Genomic DNA, 17,709 nt, shown 5'->3' with positions numbered 1-17,709 from the left:
GGTGACCACGTGTTGACGATAAGGCCTAATAATGAAAGTAAATGTGGAAAATAAATATACGAAGTTGACGAATATGATTCGAGAGTCTAACGGTAATTTATTATTTTATTAAGTTATATATTATTAATACTCATTTATAGATCTGTTAGTTTTTTATTAATTTTGCTATCAAAGTTTAATCATAAATAATATAATATAATTTAATTATAAAAAAAATACTTAAAGATACGTAAATAAATATTTATAATACTCTATAGTTTATATAGAAAGATTTACTTTAAATGTTTACTTCAAACTAAAAATATGTTTAGTATATATTTATTATTAATAAAGATATCTTTTAAATTTGTATTGTAAATAATATTATATAAAACTAAAATCTTTTAAAAAGTACTTAATAATTATGTAAAATTATAAGGCTTAATATGTATTTTAAATAAACTAAATAACCAAAAACTTTTTAAATCTTTAACATTTATAAAAAACCTTTACTTATTATATATATCTATATATATAAATATATATGTATATAAAGAAAGGATCAAGAAAGAACTCTTATTTAGAGAGGAAACTAAAGAACTCTTAACTATATGCTAATATTTGTAAATTGTTTCCCAACATAAACTCTTTGTGTGCACCGTCTTCATCTCTGAAGAACTCACCACCAGCTTCCCCTGTTCAATGATCTCAACACAAACCTCCATTAATGAGAAATTAATAGCTACAAATCGTAAATCAATACAAATTAGTTAGTTCTGAACCCCAATCATCGATTATTTCATTCATTTAACATATCAATTTCATGTATATATGATCGTACTGTTACTTTTTATTTCACATCTGTGCTTTTTATTGATATACAGATGTGTTACTTTACAATTGATTAGGTATTGTTTCTAATGAAAATTACATAAGTCCTAATTTGGTTGATCATAGTGCCCAACCGATTCTAGGTCATAAACTTGTACTAATTGAGTAAAAACCCAATTTGTTTGATCAGAGTGCCCAAGAGTAAAAACCTAATTTGATTTCAAGTTTGGCTTTCCTAGATTCAGAATTTGATTTGACTGGTTTATGATTTTAGGTACGAGTGTTTAGTTGCCACAATTAGGTTATGTTATACACTGGAATGATCACCTTTGATCTAATTTAGGTTTAGATCTAATAATTTATGATATTGTGGAACCTAGGTCGATATAATAATGGAGATTTGATTCATTTGCAGTTAAATTAATAGCATTTTTGGGCTGTTGTAGAGCTTATATTCATGTTTTATGTGTGTGTGTGTGTATATATATATATCACAAGTGGAATTATATGAAAGTATGCCTACATCTAATGCATATACCGCTTCAATTTTTTGATTCAATTTCAACCATATATGCAAATCGCAGTTCGTGACAGATAAGTTAATTTGAACCCTAAATTATTTTAATCATTTATCATGTCAATTTCAGGTAGTTATAATCCTACTGTTACCTTCTTTACGTGTAGGTCCTTGAAAACTATTTTACATTCATTTCAATGTTAAATCCATTAGGTGTTGCTTTGTCTTAAAGTTATACAAGCAGCATTGTCATTGTAATTCAAAAATTAGGCGTTATAAATGGTTTCTACCAGTTATATAAACATAATTTGTTTAATCGAAATGCCTAACTGAGTTCATATGGTGATATTGGTTCACTATGTAGCAATTCTAATAGTATACTATTGCAATCGGTTGATTTTGGTAAACATGGTAAAATCTTATTTTATAATACATATATGTAATATAATGTTAAGTATTACATATATGTAATATAACGTATGCAATTAACATATTTTTGATCGCACGCATTACATGTATGCTATTGTGTCATGTTACAACTATATTATTGTGTTGCTGCTAATCGTTTATTATTAGTTTTCTAATAAATGATAATGCACATGTGTAATATACTGCATCAGCATCAGTATTACATTACCCATTTTACACATATATATTACACATGTGCAATATATGTTAACTACTATTATTTTCATCTAAGTATAACATTATTGTGTTAATTTTATAATGCAGCTAGAAAGTGTCATTCATATAAGATGATATAGAGTTGGAGTCCAAAAGGAAGCACATGTTCAAGCTTGGTTCAAATGTTTTCTGGAAATGGTGATGCATGTGGTCATCCGAGTTGTTTTTGTTTTTTAATTATGTAAACCATCTTTGTAATCTTGTGTGAAAACACTTAATTATTTCCTATGTTTATGTCACTTTCTACAATTCTTTTGACTTGAAAGTTAGAACTTTATTAAATTCGTTATTGCATATTTTCTATAACCACTACTACAAACATGAGATTCGCCCAATCCAATATGACTCGTTTTAAATAAAAGTCTTTATGATATATTCCGACATCGATAAATTGAACTGAAACCAACCACCAGGTAACGTATATGTATACTTAGTATAGTGCCTTCTTAATGAACATAACATACATGTTTAATTCAAAATTTGTTTTACAACATTCACAATAAATACGCGTAAAATATTGCGCACATGCCTTCATACAATAGTTAATACCATCGTATTAAAGTACTAAAATATTCATTCATATCGTCTTGACACTAACAATTCCAACTCTTAAGCTTCGAATAACATCTCGTTGTTTCTTTGACAACGTGTTCCAAACTATGTATTCTTTCTCTCGCTTTTGGTTTTTGTAACACATAATTTTTCCTAGCACCATGTTTTCTTTCTTCTTGATACCTTCTCTGCTCTATGCTCTTCATCACCTAGTTAAAATTAAAGCCGACAGTAAATTTCTATACGCAATACATCAGTAATGCATATATGTAATACATATGTATTGCATATATATAATAAACCAAATACGCATATACATGACGTATATGTGTAATACATTAGTACTACATATACGTAATGCACCAGTAATGCAGATACGTAATATAATCAGTATTAATGCATATACGCAATGCATCAGTAATGCATTTACGTCATACAATCAGTATTAATGCATATACGTAATACATATGTGTTACATATATTTAATACATTTATGCTATTGTATTACGATATATATTAATAATGTTTATACATGTAATATGATGGTATGAATATATGTAATACATATGTATTCCATATATGCAATACACCAAAACCGTGAATGTGATAGCTCTATTTATGCTCAATTGGGTGCATAATAAGCCTAAACGATGACACAATGTGTTACATTGAACATTACAAATGTTTACTCGTTATTTTTCTTCTGATGTATGTTTGACTTCCCAGAAGATTTAGACAAATAGATGATTGTAATAGTGTTTCTGAATTAGCTAATATTCGTTCCTTGCTCACACGTACTACATACGGCCAGACTTATACTCCTCGCCCTTATCATATTAGCTGGTATACAAAATAAATGAAACTAATAAACAATTCCATCCCAAATTACATCGTTAATAAATCCACATGAGTATCAAAAACGGATGTAAAAACCATTACACGATAACTAATTATCAATTTCAAGCTAGTAATCCTCATAAATTAATCCAATCACTAATCTAATCAATCAAACCTAGCATAAAAACCATATCTCAAACAGATAAACATCACATAACACAAACAAATCACCGCATCAAGTAAGATCTACATGAAAACTCACAAAAAAAATTAACAAACCAAAATCTCCGCCTAATTCCGCTACTAACTCACCACTTGTTTCCAATAACCCCTAAATTCTGTAACACACGCTTAAACAACGAACAAATATCTTATGTTCTTCAATTAACGCATAATTAACCAGAATACATAAAAACAGAGATGGTTGAACACGATTTCAGTGTAATACGCCTAATTAATGTTTGATAATGTGTGAAATTGAATAATATGAATGCTTACCTAATAGTGTTCTCCGTGTTTCTGCTTGAATTCATAGTCGATTGGATGAGATAGATGGTCAATTGGAAGAATGTAAAAAACCCTAGGTTTGTTGGTGTGAACGATGAGTGAATGAGCAGAGAATAAAAGACCAATTGTTGTTTATGCATCTTCCAAATTTACCCTTCTTCATTAAAAACATCCCACATTTTTAAAAATTTTTCCCCCTTCCTTATATTTTAGCCATTTATCTAGTAAAATTAATAGTTATAGTACAGTTTTCTAGTTCTCTCTTTAAAAAGAGTTCTCTCTTGATCTCACCCATATATATATATATATATATAGATAAAGGATCCAATACAAAATTGGTTATCGTACATTACGTACGCGAGGGTTCCTATCGTCGATTACCAATTTGATTAATTTGATCACGTAAGTTAACAGAAGGGTGTTTTTGTCTTTTTGCATTACTTTTAAAAGTTAATCGCGCCAGTATATTAAACTGTTTTTCATATACCCTGTTTTATTCTATTTGATCACGTATCCAAGACTGCTTAAGAATTGGTGATTTTTCTTATTCGATTAACTTTGACGGCCTTCGTTGATTTTAACCTCATGTATTACGATCATCGAAGTAAGTAATTCTAGGTTTAATTCTAATTAATTTTTATTTATTTAGCTGTATACTGTAGGTTTAATCGACTGATAAATTAATTTTTTCAACTTTTAGGTTATTTTTCTGATAAATTTATGATCGATATTGTGTTCTATAGTTGTGAAACTAATTGTGATTTGATTAGACTTCAAATTATGTGTTTTAATAGCAAAGCGTGGATAGGACTATTGTGTTTTTTTTCTTAGAACGTATTAGAACGTATAGTTGGCTAGTAATTATAATTCGGTTAGAACATATTAGAACGTATTAATTAATAATCTACTCTGATGTTTTTAATTTAGTTAATTTATTTTAATGTTGATTAGATTTTAATTATATCTATTTTAGTAGGTATTTTGTAAACTGTAATTAGATGTTCTTTTAGGGGCATTTATTTGATATGTTAAACCACTTAAATGTAGTTTTGTATTAGGTTAAGTCGAATTGAAACGTGTTAAATATCAATGTTTGATTTTTGTTCAAAACGTGTTAACATAACGTATTAGTAGATCGTGTTATCAGAAATGGTTATTTTTTATGACTTAAATTGCTTTTGATATCGAAACCTTCATCAGATCTTGTTATACTGGAAGTTAATGCATCTTGTAAACATGTAAAAGGAATGGTTTTTGAATCTGTTGATCATGCATATGATTTCTATTTTGAATATGCAGAGAAAGCTGGTTTTTGTGTTCGTAAAGGAGGTTCGTACATGAACGACGGTTTATTAAAGTCTAAATATTTTACTTGTTCGAAAGAAGGTCATAAACCTGCAAACAGTTATGATTTTATGGCTGAAAAAGATGGTTCCAATAGACCGTATTATAAAGGAAGGAAGAGACCAACAATTCGGTGTGGTTGTCGAGCTCAAATTTTTCTAAAATTTGATGACGGTTTGAGGTTTGAAATAAATGATTTTGTCGAAGGACATAATCATGAAATGGTGGATGCAAATGATATGCAATTTGCACGATTAAATAGAAAGTTGACTCATGTACAACAAGATATTATATATGAGATGTCAACATTGAATTTGGGCCCTGTTAAGGTGTTTAATATTATGAGGACAAAGTATGGAGGATTTGAGGAAGTTGGGGCTACAAAAGACGATTGTCAGAATTTAAAACAAAGTTTAACTTGTTATATTGGTGAGTATGATGCTGAAATGGTTGTACAAAGATTAAGTGGGAACAAAAACTGTTGTGATGGCTATTCGTTTGAGTATACTGTTAATACTAATGATGACTTAGATCGTTTGTTTTGGGCTGATGAGATTTCAAAGAAAAATTATTTGGCTTTTGGAGATATTATATCATTTGATGCCACATTCAAGACCAACAAGTATTTCAATTTACTACATTTGTTTTTTTTTAATTTTTTAAATTTTTACATATATTTTTTTAATTCGTTTCCTATAAATTTGTTTTTACAGGTACAATATGGTTTTTGTACCATTTACTACCATTGATAATCGTTGTCGACATGTTACAGTTGGTGCTGCATTATTATCATATGAATCTATTGAATCTTATTCATGGCTTTTGAAAGTTTTTCTTGATTCTTTCGGTATTGCCCGAAGGTGGTTGTTACTGATCAAGATCCAGCTATGAAGCAAGCAATCTCCTTAGTTTTACCAAACTCGAGACATCGGTTATGTATGTGACACACTATGAAAAAACTTGCTATAAGGTAACTTTAATGTATTAAAGTATTATGCATATGTATCAGAACGTGTTATAATGTCTAAACATATTAGCATGCATCACTATTGGTAGCTGCATATTTTTAAACGTGTTAGAATGTTTTAGGACGTATAAACATATTAGTATGCTTTAGTATATTAAATTCATATTTGTATATGTGTTAGAACGTTTTAGAACATGTAAAACAAACTAGCATGCGTTAGTATGTTTAATTGTGTATTTTTAACGTATAATAACGTTTTATTCCATATTTTGTAATTTTACTAGTTTTTGTTTTTCATTTGTAATCATATAGAAGCTGTTAACATTTTTTACTGAAGTTGACCGTATTACCAAATTATTAATATTTGTAACATCAGGTTGGTGCTGCCCTTTGTAACAATGAAGATTTCAAACGTAAAATATGTGACATTGTTTGGACAGATGCAATTTCTCAATCCGAATTCAAAACGCAATGGGAACTTATAATGAAGGAATATGACCTCGAAACAAATAAATGGTTGTCTGACATGTTTGAAATGAGATATGTTTGGATTCCTGCTTATTATATGGATGAACCGTTGTCTGGTCTTATGAGAACTACATCGAGATCAGAAAGTGAAAGCATTTTTTTTTGGTCAAGTTTCTAACTCACAGTTATCACTAGTTGAGTTATTTAGTCATTTTGATCATTGTATGTAGATTCAAAGGCAAAATGGTAGGAAAAATGATCATGATACAAGGTACATGTATCCAGATCCGGTTAGTGAAAACCCTTTTGAAAAGGAAGCAGAACTGATGTATACAAAGGCTATTTTTAATGATTTCCAAGATGAAATGTATCATATTAGAAGCGGTGTTGCATGTTTGAAATCAACTAAAGAATAAGACTTTGTGAGGTTTTCAGTATTTGACTTCAATGCATATGTCACAGGCTGTTTGGAGGTATGAATTAGTTAAAGATTCTATTTTTGTAGAACGTTGTAGAAGGTTTTAAAACATTTTTTGTAAGATATTAATTTGATATAATATTTAAAGTTTTAATATATTTTGTGTGTCAGGTTTTGTTTAAGAAAGAAGGTGAGGAAGGAATTAATTCGACGATTTCATGCGGATGCAAAAGATTCGAACATTATGGGTTATTGTCTCGTCACAGCCTTTATATTTTAAATTTGTTCAGAGTTACAAGATTTCCAAAGAAATACATGGTGGATCGTTGGAAGAATCCTAGAAATGCTCCAATTTCAACTTTCGGTAATGACAAATATTTAAAAGTTAAAGAGATCTCAAGGGAAATAACATTGGCTGGTGAGTATCTCATAAATAGCTATGTAACTGATGTTGATGAACTAATTAAAGTCAGGGATCAAATGAATATAATGATCAAACAAGCCGATTAGACAAGATACAAAAGAACTCATTTATCAAAAAGGGATAGGTTTGCTGCTATTCTAGGGTATGGTCACCCATCAGAGGTGACCGTCCGTGTGCCTAGTGGTATAAAAAATAAGGGTTGCAGGTCACATAAACGGATTAAATCCCAGAAAGAGATAGCTATAGGTCGGTCTGGGAAGAAATATAGGGAATGCAAAGTTTGTCATCAACAGGGTCATAACAGTCGAACTTGTCCTCAACTTCGAGAATAATAGTTTTTAGCGCTCTTGTTTTGCTTATATTTTTTCTTTTTTACACTTTTTATGTTTTATTTTTCATGGAACGTGTAAGCTAGTAACTGGAACGTGTAATATCTTTTCTTTTTGTTTTTGATATTTTTTTTAATTCAATAATGCATCGTAAATAAATTGATACTAAACAGAAGTTATATTAAATCCGGTTGAAAAAGGACGTTACATAAGAGGATCACATCAAAAGACTATTAAAACCTATTCACAAACTTATTTTATACTACCACACCACACCATCACCATACCACCACACCAGCACCAAACCACCACACCAGCAGTCATCACGAACCCTAGTTGTTGTCAAGGATCTCTTGGGCCCCTTCACGCTTGACTCTCTTATTCACCGTCACCTTGTGAGCTGTTTTCTCTAGCACATCATGAAGCTAACCATAGCATTTGCTTTTCCAGGTAGGTTATTGTATCTGTCTTGAACGTGCTATCAGGTTGCTTCAGAACTTCTTGGTACAGAGCATCGGTTTTTGTTGCTTCATCTCTCACACTCCCCTTTGTATCTTCAACGACTCGTAGCCGATTGCAGTCTCTCTCAAGCTTAATGTTGATTCTTGCTCTGAAAATGCTTTTCACAGTAACATTCCCAGAATCCATTTTTTTTTTAATTTTTTGTTGTGTGTTTGTGTGATGTGTTTGCTCTCTTTTTATAGACTTTATGATTTTTGGTTGGTGAATGAAGTTATTACAATATTTACTTAATATTTGAATTGAGTATAATTATATCTAGGCATATTAACACTTTAGTTAGCATGATTGCATTACCTTTTTTTTTAATTTGAGTAGTTGAACGTATTAATAGAATTTGTAATCAATTTCTTTGTTCTTGGTATTTTAATTGGTTGGAGATTTAACATATAGCATAATTAAGTTAAAATTTGACGAAAATTTTTTAATTACATGCAGTTGTCATTTCAGTAAGGTTATTTTGTGACCAATTTTTCAAACTTGGTATAAGAACATATGAGAACGTGTAGAACGTATAAGAACGTGTAAATGTCTTTCATAGTTGTCATATATTTAAATTATTAAAGCACCAACGATTCACTTTTTCCTAATAATTTATTTTACTGTAGTTTTTTTTGTCTTTTCTATCTTTATTTTATCTATTTAATTACAACCACACCTTTCATCTCACCACACAAAACTCATTTTCGAAGATATGGATTGTGAGGGTTCCTCATCTTCACCAGCTAAGGATTTGTTGTTGAAACAGATTCAAGCATAGATCCTTGAAGATACAAAGAATCGTGCTGCTTTACATGATCAGTTTATCATGACCGCTGGTGTAAATATGTATATGAGGGATGAAATAACAAATTTGCTATGTAAGGCCCCGTTACCGGTGCCCTACATTTGGTGTTGGATTTACTCATAAACGCAGTTCTAAAATCAGAGTTAATTAAAAACTTTCGCGGAATAATAAAATAGTCAACCATTCGTTACAATCATCCATAATTTGTCTTTTTAAAACATAACGCAAAATAGAGTAATAAAACATCATAACAAAATCCTCATATGCCAGCTTCATCCAACCCTGCCACGTGTCCTCCTCAAGCTAACTGCCTCATTCTACTCACATGCGTGCATACTAAAAGTCAGCTACGCTGAGTGAGTTCTAGTTAATACAATCAACATACAATACATTCTTATATTACATACTTGTCCTCCTTTACTTTCTTTATCATTCATACGTAAATATATACTTTCATTCTTACTTTCTTTCTTTCTCTCATATCTCATACTTTATCCTTCTTTACATACATACTTTACATTTTAAAGAGTCTTTCGCCCTATAACCTCACAGATATTGTTAGGGTCTGCCACCCTTAAAGAGCCTTTCGCCCTATAACCTCACAGATATTATTAGGGTCTGCCACCCTTCTTCACAGATATTATTGGGTCTGCCACCCTTTACCGTCAATTCCTTCATATCATACATTCCTTCTCATTTATATAATTTACATACTTTCTTTTATACTCATATTCTATAACATACATACTTCATACATACAACATATATATAAACATTCTCATCATCTAACTATCTCCTGGAAGTACATGCAATATCCGAAGATCGTTCATGTACCGTCAAACATTATTCTATAGCATACACATATATCATAAATAGGCTTACACTTACCACTTAAGGTAAGTGTATTAACTAATCACATCGAGTATGCACACAGTCTCGAAAACATAACAAGGAATGGGGCTAGAAACTCACCTGAATGGGGTTCCGTTCACCGTTAATAGTTATTCCCTTCTTGATCTGTGCACGGCTAACTGTATAATATTTACATGTATCAATTAACAATCACTACTCATATCATCTTTCTAGTCTTAGTTATTACCCACAACGAAAGGGGGTCCGGGGGCAGCGCCCCTGCTACGGGGTCTAGGGGCGGCAGTACCTAGCAGGGTCTAAGGGGCAGAGCCCCTGGCTGGGGTCGAGCTGCCAGGTCAGCTTAGAAAAATTTTATTTACCTTAACTGTCTAAACACATTTTCCATTAGGTTTTGAATTTATTTTTCAGCGAACTTAACTTTTGGCGAACTTAATATTAAGCGAATTTAACATTTAGCGAACTTATATACAAGCGAAGTCATATACAAGCGAACTTAGCATGTAGCGAAGTTAACATCAGCGAACTTAGCTACTGGCGAAGTTAACATCAACGAACTTATACAGCAGCGAAGTTAACCAGTTAGGCGAACTTGCTTGCACGCGAAGTTCGCTTGTAGGCGAAGTTGTTCAGCAGCCGCCACTGCTCGTCCTTAATCCCCAAAATCATCATCGTTTTACCGAGAAATTCCTGGATATGATGTTAACCGAACCCGTGATCATTCCCATGGTCTTGTTTGGGTAAAACTTGGCCCGAAAAGACATAAAGTTTGGGTCTTTAGGCTCAAAACGTTCAATATTGGTTCTAAGGTTTATCTTAAACGAGCCACACCAGTTTGCAGGCCCATTAAGTTCGTTTTTAGCATCAAGTTCACAACTTTACGTTTCATTTACACCCGATCTATTCTCGTTCTAAGTTTTAAGACTAAACGTTTATAAAATGTAAACTTTTAAGGTAAAACGGCTTACCTTTATGCGTTCTTCGATCTCGGTTAGCTTGCTTATGGACTCTAGATCTTGTGTATGGCTCGTATAGCAAAGATCTACCAAAACTAACGTTTACTAGCTCTCGGATCTCGCTCGTCTCTCTCTCTCTCTCTCGGCCATATGTGGTGGTGTGTGGTGTGTGTGTTATGAGTGTGTAGAGAATAAGATGATAAGAATGAGGATTTAGGGTTTTAGGATGATTTAAGGGGATATTTATATCTCTTAAAGCCCATGGACCTAAGGCCCATGACCCTTTAATCCACCATAATTAATCCAAGTTCATGATTCTTTATTAAACACTAGCTAATATTATTTAACGCTCGACAACTTAACGAAATCTTCCTTTTTTAATATTATAATATTTTAGGATGTTACAGCTAGCAAACATTCCTGGTAGTACTATTAACTATTTGTGTGCTTTGTTTTTGGTTGACACAGGGAAAACTGAAGTATATGAGTTGAAAGATTTATGTAAGACGATAAAACTTCTGAACTGCTCTGTCGAATTGAAGACCGAGTTTCTTAAATCTATCATGTAATAAATGGAATTAGGCTGTGTTTTCTGATTACCCAATAATTGTTGCTTGTTTTTTGTCTTTTTTTATGTGTTATGTGGTTTGATAACATTCTATGTTTTTATGTTATTGATACTTTTTATGTTTAATGTGTTTGTTTACTAATAACTCTATGTTATCTTATAAACAATTAACCAAAAATAAGATAGATACGTTTTAGCTGTCACAGTTGTCATACAAGGTATGTTAACTAGAACGTATAAGCAAAATCTAATTAAACTCCATCCTATTTCCAGACAAGGTCTGTTAACTAGAACGTACAGACAAAAATAAGATAGATGTGTTTTTAGTTAGAACGTATAAGCAAAACCTAACTAAACTCTATCCTATTTCCAAACAAGATATGATAACTAGAACGTATTAGCAAAACCTAATTAAAAGGTCTTTCCATACAAACATAATAAAGGTCAGTTTTATCACCTTGCCTCTCATCAATTTTAGCAGTTAAAATCTTGCTACTGAACAGTTTTTTGTCAGATAATGCATCATATTCCTTTGCCAGTCTAACTAAATCTGATTTGGCTTTGTTGATATCGGATAGTAACACTTTTGACATGTATTTTATCCTCAAATCATTTAGTTGCCGTTTCTGCCTTGGACACTCTTTATAAAATCTGCATGTCCATGGATACTTTCCTTTGTAAGTTTCCATGTGTCTTATAGCAAAGACACCACAATCGAGTTCGTTGCTTTTTATTCTCCAATCCATCTACAATCTCTTGATCTCTGATATCTCCAATCTTGGCGCAATCGGGTGCTTCTTTCTCAATAAGTACATGCAAAAAATATCCCTCTGCGGGCAATTAACGTATTTAATTTTTTTTATATATTCTTTAAATCAGTTTACAGAATGTTTAAATGTTTACCAGTTTTTTTGGGACACCCTTGTATCTTACTTCCAAAGCTTTTTTTGTAACTTCTGTTTTTTCTTGAGCTGATTTAAAGCGAGCAGTTTTTTATATATCATCGTTAGCCATGTTGTCAATCAGCACGATTGTACCTGTTTTCAATTGAAAACAACCACATAGAAATGGTATTCATAAAGTACTAGCACAACAAACAGCGTAACTGGTTCGAGTGACTTGTATTTATGTAAAGCCATTATCTTGTCAAGGTTGTCTGCGAAAACTTATAGTATTTTATAATCCCTGATGTTAGCTTCCTTTAAATAGTAATCACTTGGCTTCATGTATGAAAAAGAAAATTTGATATAATTAATATGTGTATACATTTTTGTTAACGTATAAATAAAGGTGTAATACTTACTATAATTGTTGATGAAGCAAAAAACCTTAACGGGGATAATTTTTCATCTCTCTTCTTCTCTTCATGATTCAACAACTCTGTATAAATGTCCATAGCACCAGCCGAGATGTATATATCCGGACAAAAGCATTCAAACACAAACTTGAAAGCAGTGACGAATTCTGACTTGTAAATCACTTCCATTTTATTTTTATCAGAAAGATCACCAATAACAAATTGTGAAACAATCCGCTCATCAATTGTTATTTTTTCAGTCATTCCAATTTCCCGGTTCAGGTAAGGTGATTTCAAGGCTGGTGCCGGTCCTTTTTCTCTTTCTTCTCGCTGTAGTTTATCTATTTTATGATAACTTGCAGCTGGTGTAGGAGATGTAGCAACAATGGGCAATTTTTTTGATTTAGATTCAGGAGTTCTAAATTCTGCTGATTAATTGAAAACGAAGTTTTCATTATCATTGAATCCAAATCTTCACTGTCGTATTCATAATTTTCTTCAACATTAACATCAACTAGCCCTATAATACTACTAAGTTATAATATACATTTTTTTGTGTGTGTTTTTGTGATTGTATATATAAAAATTTTTATTACATTGAGTAGAGTTGTTGGTACTTTCTTTGTCACCAATTTTTGCATTTAATTCTTCCACTTCTGTAACTGCATACCATTTTTTTGTTAGTATATTATCAAAATACTATTTTAAAACAAACAGGTTTTTTAATAGATTACCTCGAATGGGTTCTCCCGTTTGTCTTTCAGCATATTCTTGTGTTGATGTACCTCTAATTCTCAAAATCAAGTGTATCATTACCTACTTTCTTATCTCCTTCAATTAAGATTATCAAAATTTTAAATGTTTAAATAATCAAATATTTCTATTAACTCATAAATTAAAATTTGTGTACCTTGACTACATCTCTTTTCTTCATTCCTTTCTTCAACTTCTTTTTAATAAGTTTTTTTTTTACTTTTTAATGTACTATAATCAATAGCTTTTTTAACAAAATTACCTTGAACTATATTAGATGTTTGTCTTATGCCATCGTCATTCTCAATTTCCTTGTCAACTACATCAGTCAATGGATCTTTTTCTGCATTTGAAATATTGGTTTTATATTAGAACGTATAAGAACATATTAGGTTTTTGTTGATAAAAAAAACATATAAAAATTAGGAGATAATCTTAGAACGTATTAGAACGTTTTACCACCTAGTATTTTCTTTATAATTTTCTTGAAATTCTCTTCCACTTCCTTTTTGCTTATGGAATCAACAATCTCATAGTTTACTCCATGATCAATCAAGAAGCCACACTTCCCACCAAATCTTTTATATAATTCAGTGGTTCGTTCCTGATCATCAGTAAACTTTAATTTCATCCTCTGCTTCTCTTTTTCTTGAATCTATTCTTGTGTAGTCTTGTACATGCTTTCCATCTCTTCAAAGTTCATCTAATTCAGTTGTTTCTCAAAGAAGTTGTTCACCCTGAGATATTTACAATACGTTTGTGTAAGTTTGTCTCTTTTCTCTGTTAGCTTTCTTGTCTCTTCTCTTTTATTTTCAAACATAGAATCCAGTTCTTCATCAGTCAACATAGCCAATTTGTTAAACTCTAATCCGTGTCCCATCAAAACAATGATCCTGGGATCTGCCCTTTTTATTTCATCAGTCAATATATCTTTTTTGATCAATTCAAGAAACACAATATTAGAAAACTGATAATTATAAACCTTATTATTATTATGGGATAACGTATTCGAACGTATTAGAAGTTTGATAATAATAGACCTTTTCCTTACCTTGACTTTGATCTTTCCCATCTTCAAATCCCTCGTGAGTCTCATCATAGTTTTCAACTTTTTGGTTCACATCAACTTCAAACAATTTTTTTGTGTCTGAAGGATTTTCTAATATAAAATGAAACAAGATTTTATAATCTAACAAAATAAAATTACTATCTTAGAACTTCTTAGAACGTATAAAGGAAATGAATTTTACCTTGTTTTTTTCTTTGCTCATTGGTTACTACCACTTGATTCTTAACGTCCTTTTCTACTTCCTTTGTTAAGCCTTTTGGATTCTCATGGTCTTGGCTCACATCTTCTTTGCTCACATTATCTTTGTCATTTAAATACATAATAAATAAATAAATTTATGATATAGAGGAGTATAACGTATAAGAACGTATAAATGAGACGGTCTTTACCTTGATCTATTCCTTACTCTTTGGTGACTCCAACTTGATTCTCAACATCTTTTGAATTCTCATGGTCTTGGATCATATTTTTGTTGCTCACATCATCTTTGTCATTTACATACATAATAAATAAAAAAATTTAAAATGTAGAGGAGTAGAACGTATAAGAACATATAAAGGAGATGGTTTTTACCTTGAATTACTCATTGCTCCTCGGTTACTCCAACTTGATTCTCTACATCTTTTTCTACCTCATGGTATTGGCTCACATCATCTTTTTGTTATAGTTACATAATAAGGGGGTGTTTGGGATTGCTTATTTTTACCAATTTATAACTTATTAACTTTTTGAAAAGTAATAAGGTGTTTGGGATTGCTTATATTGTGAGAGGAAAAGTTTCATAAGTTAGAATGCTGTAACTTATTAACTTAATGAAAAGTTATAAAGAGGTAAAATAAGGAATCCCAAACACCCCCTAAATAAAAACAATTAAAATTTAAGGTCCAAAACGTATTAGAACGTATCTAACAGATGTTTTACCTTTATTTTGCTCTTTCTCATTTTTTTCTCCCCACTGATTCTCCATATCTTTCTACTTCTCATGGTCTTCTTTCATATCATCTTTTTGATTAGAATGTATCAGAACGTGTTATAATTTTTACATTTGTATTAGAATGTATTAGAACGTACTAGTTTTACCTTCATGTCTTCCTTGTTAGCATACCATGATCCACACCAGAGTTGTTTTGATTTATTGAAAGATCAACTGTTGCAACTATAATTTTATACAGGGGGTTGGTTAGGTGTTGTATTATACAATAAAATAAAAAATGGTGTTTACCTAATTCATTTAGACCTCCTCCTTCAGATTGAGATCCAAATGGTGTTTCTTTTGAACAACTTTTTTGATAGAATTTAGCTTCCCAAGCACAACCCCTCTCAAATAAGCATATGTTTGTTCCATGTTTTTCTTTACCTCTCTTTACCAACTCTTTGATTTTAGAGACAATTTTATCAAATTCCTCTAACTTGTTGTCCATTTCTTTATTCCAATTCTACAATAAATATTTTTGTTAATATTTTTACAATAAAATGTTCTGTATGTTTAGAATGTTACCTCTTCCTCTTTGGTGAAAGTTTCTTTTGGCAGATATGCGGACAATCCAGACAACTCTGGTTGGGTATTGTAGTAGTCTATTATTTCTTGAGTTGATGTCCCTATAGGCATCTGGAAATTATCTTCAATTTTTTTTTTCATTTTGTTCTTTTTCTTTGGCAGTTTCATTTTTTCCTTCTTCACCATGATGAATTTTCACGTTTTCATTATCCTTACCATCGGTAGTGTTCAACATACCATTATCCTCTTCAGTCACATCTTTTTCCCCTATTTCAACACTGCTTGTTGCATGTTCACTCACTTGATCATTGTTTATTTCTTTTTCATTGCAAGCTCCAGTGATCATTAGAACCTTACCTTTTTCAGTTGGTTCAATATTTGAAGGACCACTGTTCACTGTTTTTGGTATTTTCAATAATAAAATTAATATAGCATCAGTAGTCATATTTTAAACATTATAAAGTAATAGTTACTTACCATGATCAATTTCCACTATTTCATTCTCCTTTCCAGAAGTAGTGTTCATTATAGTATTATTCACTTCAGTCATATTTTTTTGCACTAATTGAACATGGCTTGTTCTATGTTCACTCACTTGTTCATTGTTTATTTCTTTTTCATTGCAAGATGCAGTGATCATCAGAAACTTACCCTTTTCAGTTGGTTCCATATTTGAAGGACCATCATTCACTGTTAAGGTATTTTCAAAGATAAAATTATTATAGCATTAGTAGTCATATTTTTAACATTAGAAAGTAATAGTTACTAACTTGAGTCTTTGTTGTCCTCCTCGGTATCAGTTAATTGACCATTATTATACATGTAGCTATCCATGCTCACAAGAGTTGCTGAGGTAATGTAGCTACTTGCTAGTGTCCTGATTGGCTTCTCAAATGCTCCATGATGATTCTGATACTCGTGTGTGTAAATCACTACAAGCAATGTTGTCGGACCATTGAATTGTTCTTGTTTTTCATTTTCTTTTATACCTTTCCAGTCATTTTTTGATCTCTTCAAATTATGAATCATGTAGCTGCACCAATTCATATATGAGATTTTTGAAAAGTCATCAATCGATGTGACGAACATTAAATTGAGTGTTGTAGATTTCGTTATCAACTCAATGCATGTGTTGAATAACACAAGGAAGTTCAGTTTAAACTCTTCTCTTTTTCCATTATGTTTTTTTCATTCTATCCAAGATGTTTTGAATACTTATCCTTGAATGTTCAAATTGATTTCTAAACATATCTGCACAAATGCTTGAGCCAAATCTTGGTCTGTTTTTTTCTACCACTTTTTCTCCACTAATTGGTATCCCAAAAGCCTCATGAACTAATTGTGGTGTTATCTTAACAATATGATTTCTCATATTTAATTCATTCTAATCAGAATCTTAGTTCATAACCAACCAATATGTCAATCGACCAGGTGGTAATCTTCATTGTTAACAATGACCCAAATCCCATTTCTTCAACCCATTTTTTTTTCTTTTTCATTCATCACTTTAATTGCTTCAAAAATATTACCTGGTG

The 17,709-nt window shown here is 31.2% G+C and overlaps 1 protein-coding gene across 1 annotated transcript; it reads left to right on the top strand.

The window, feature by feature from the left end:
* The first annotated feature begins 5,154 nt into the window (after positions 1 to 5,154).
* LOC143607140 (protein FAR1-RELATED SEQUENCE 5-like) lies at positions 5,155 to 7,614 on the top strand. Its single transcript, XM_077082692.1, has 5 exons — positions 5,155 to 5,873; positions 5,965 to 6,079; positions 6,917 to 7,079; positions 7,149 to 7,159; positions 7,276 to 7,614. Exons 1-5 carry the CDS (start codon positions 5,155 to 5,157, stop codon positions 7,612 to 7,614), a joined length of 1,347 nt encoding a protein of 448 aa, XP_076938807.1.
* Positions 7,615 to 17,709: the final 10,095 nt, after the last annotated feature.

This window comes from Bidens hawaiensis, unplaced genomic scaffold (assembly GCF_021521415.1).
Source record: "Bidens hawaiensis isolate Kalapana, Puna unplaced genomic scaffold, B.hawaiensis_p1.1 tig00079603_1, whole genome shotgun sequence".
Taxonomy (NCBI): domain Eukaryota; kingdom Viridiplantae; phylum Streptophyta; class Magnoliopsida; order Asterales; family Asteraceae; genus Bidens; species Bidens hawaiensis.
Note: the sequence above shows the minus strand (reverse complement) of the source record. Positions and strands in the feature narration are given on the sequence as shown.

Coding starts and splice junctions, on each gene's coding strand:
- LOC143607140 (XM_077082692.1), top strand. CDS start 5,155: ATGGTTTTTGAATCTGTTGATCATGCATATGATTTCTATTTTGAATAT. Junction 5,874..5,964: donor GCCACATTCAAGACCAACAA/GTATTTCAATTT, acceptor TTGTTTTTACAG/GTACAATATGGTTTTTGTAC. Junction 6,080..6,916: donor CTTATTCATGGCTTTTGAAA/GTTTTTCTTGAT, acceptor CATTGTATGTAG/ATTCAAAGGCAAAATGGTAG.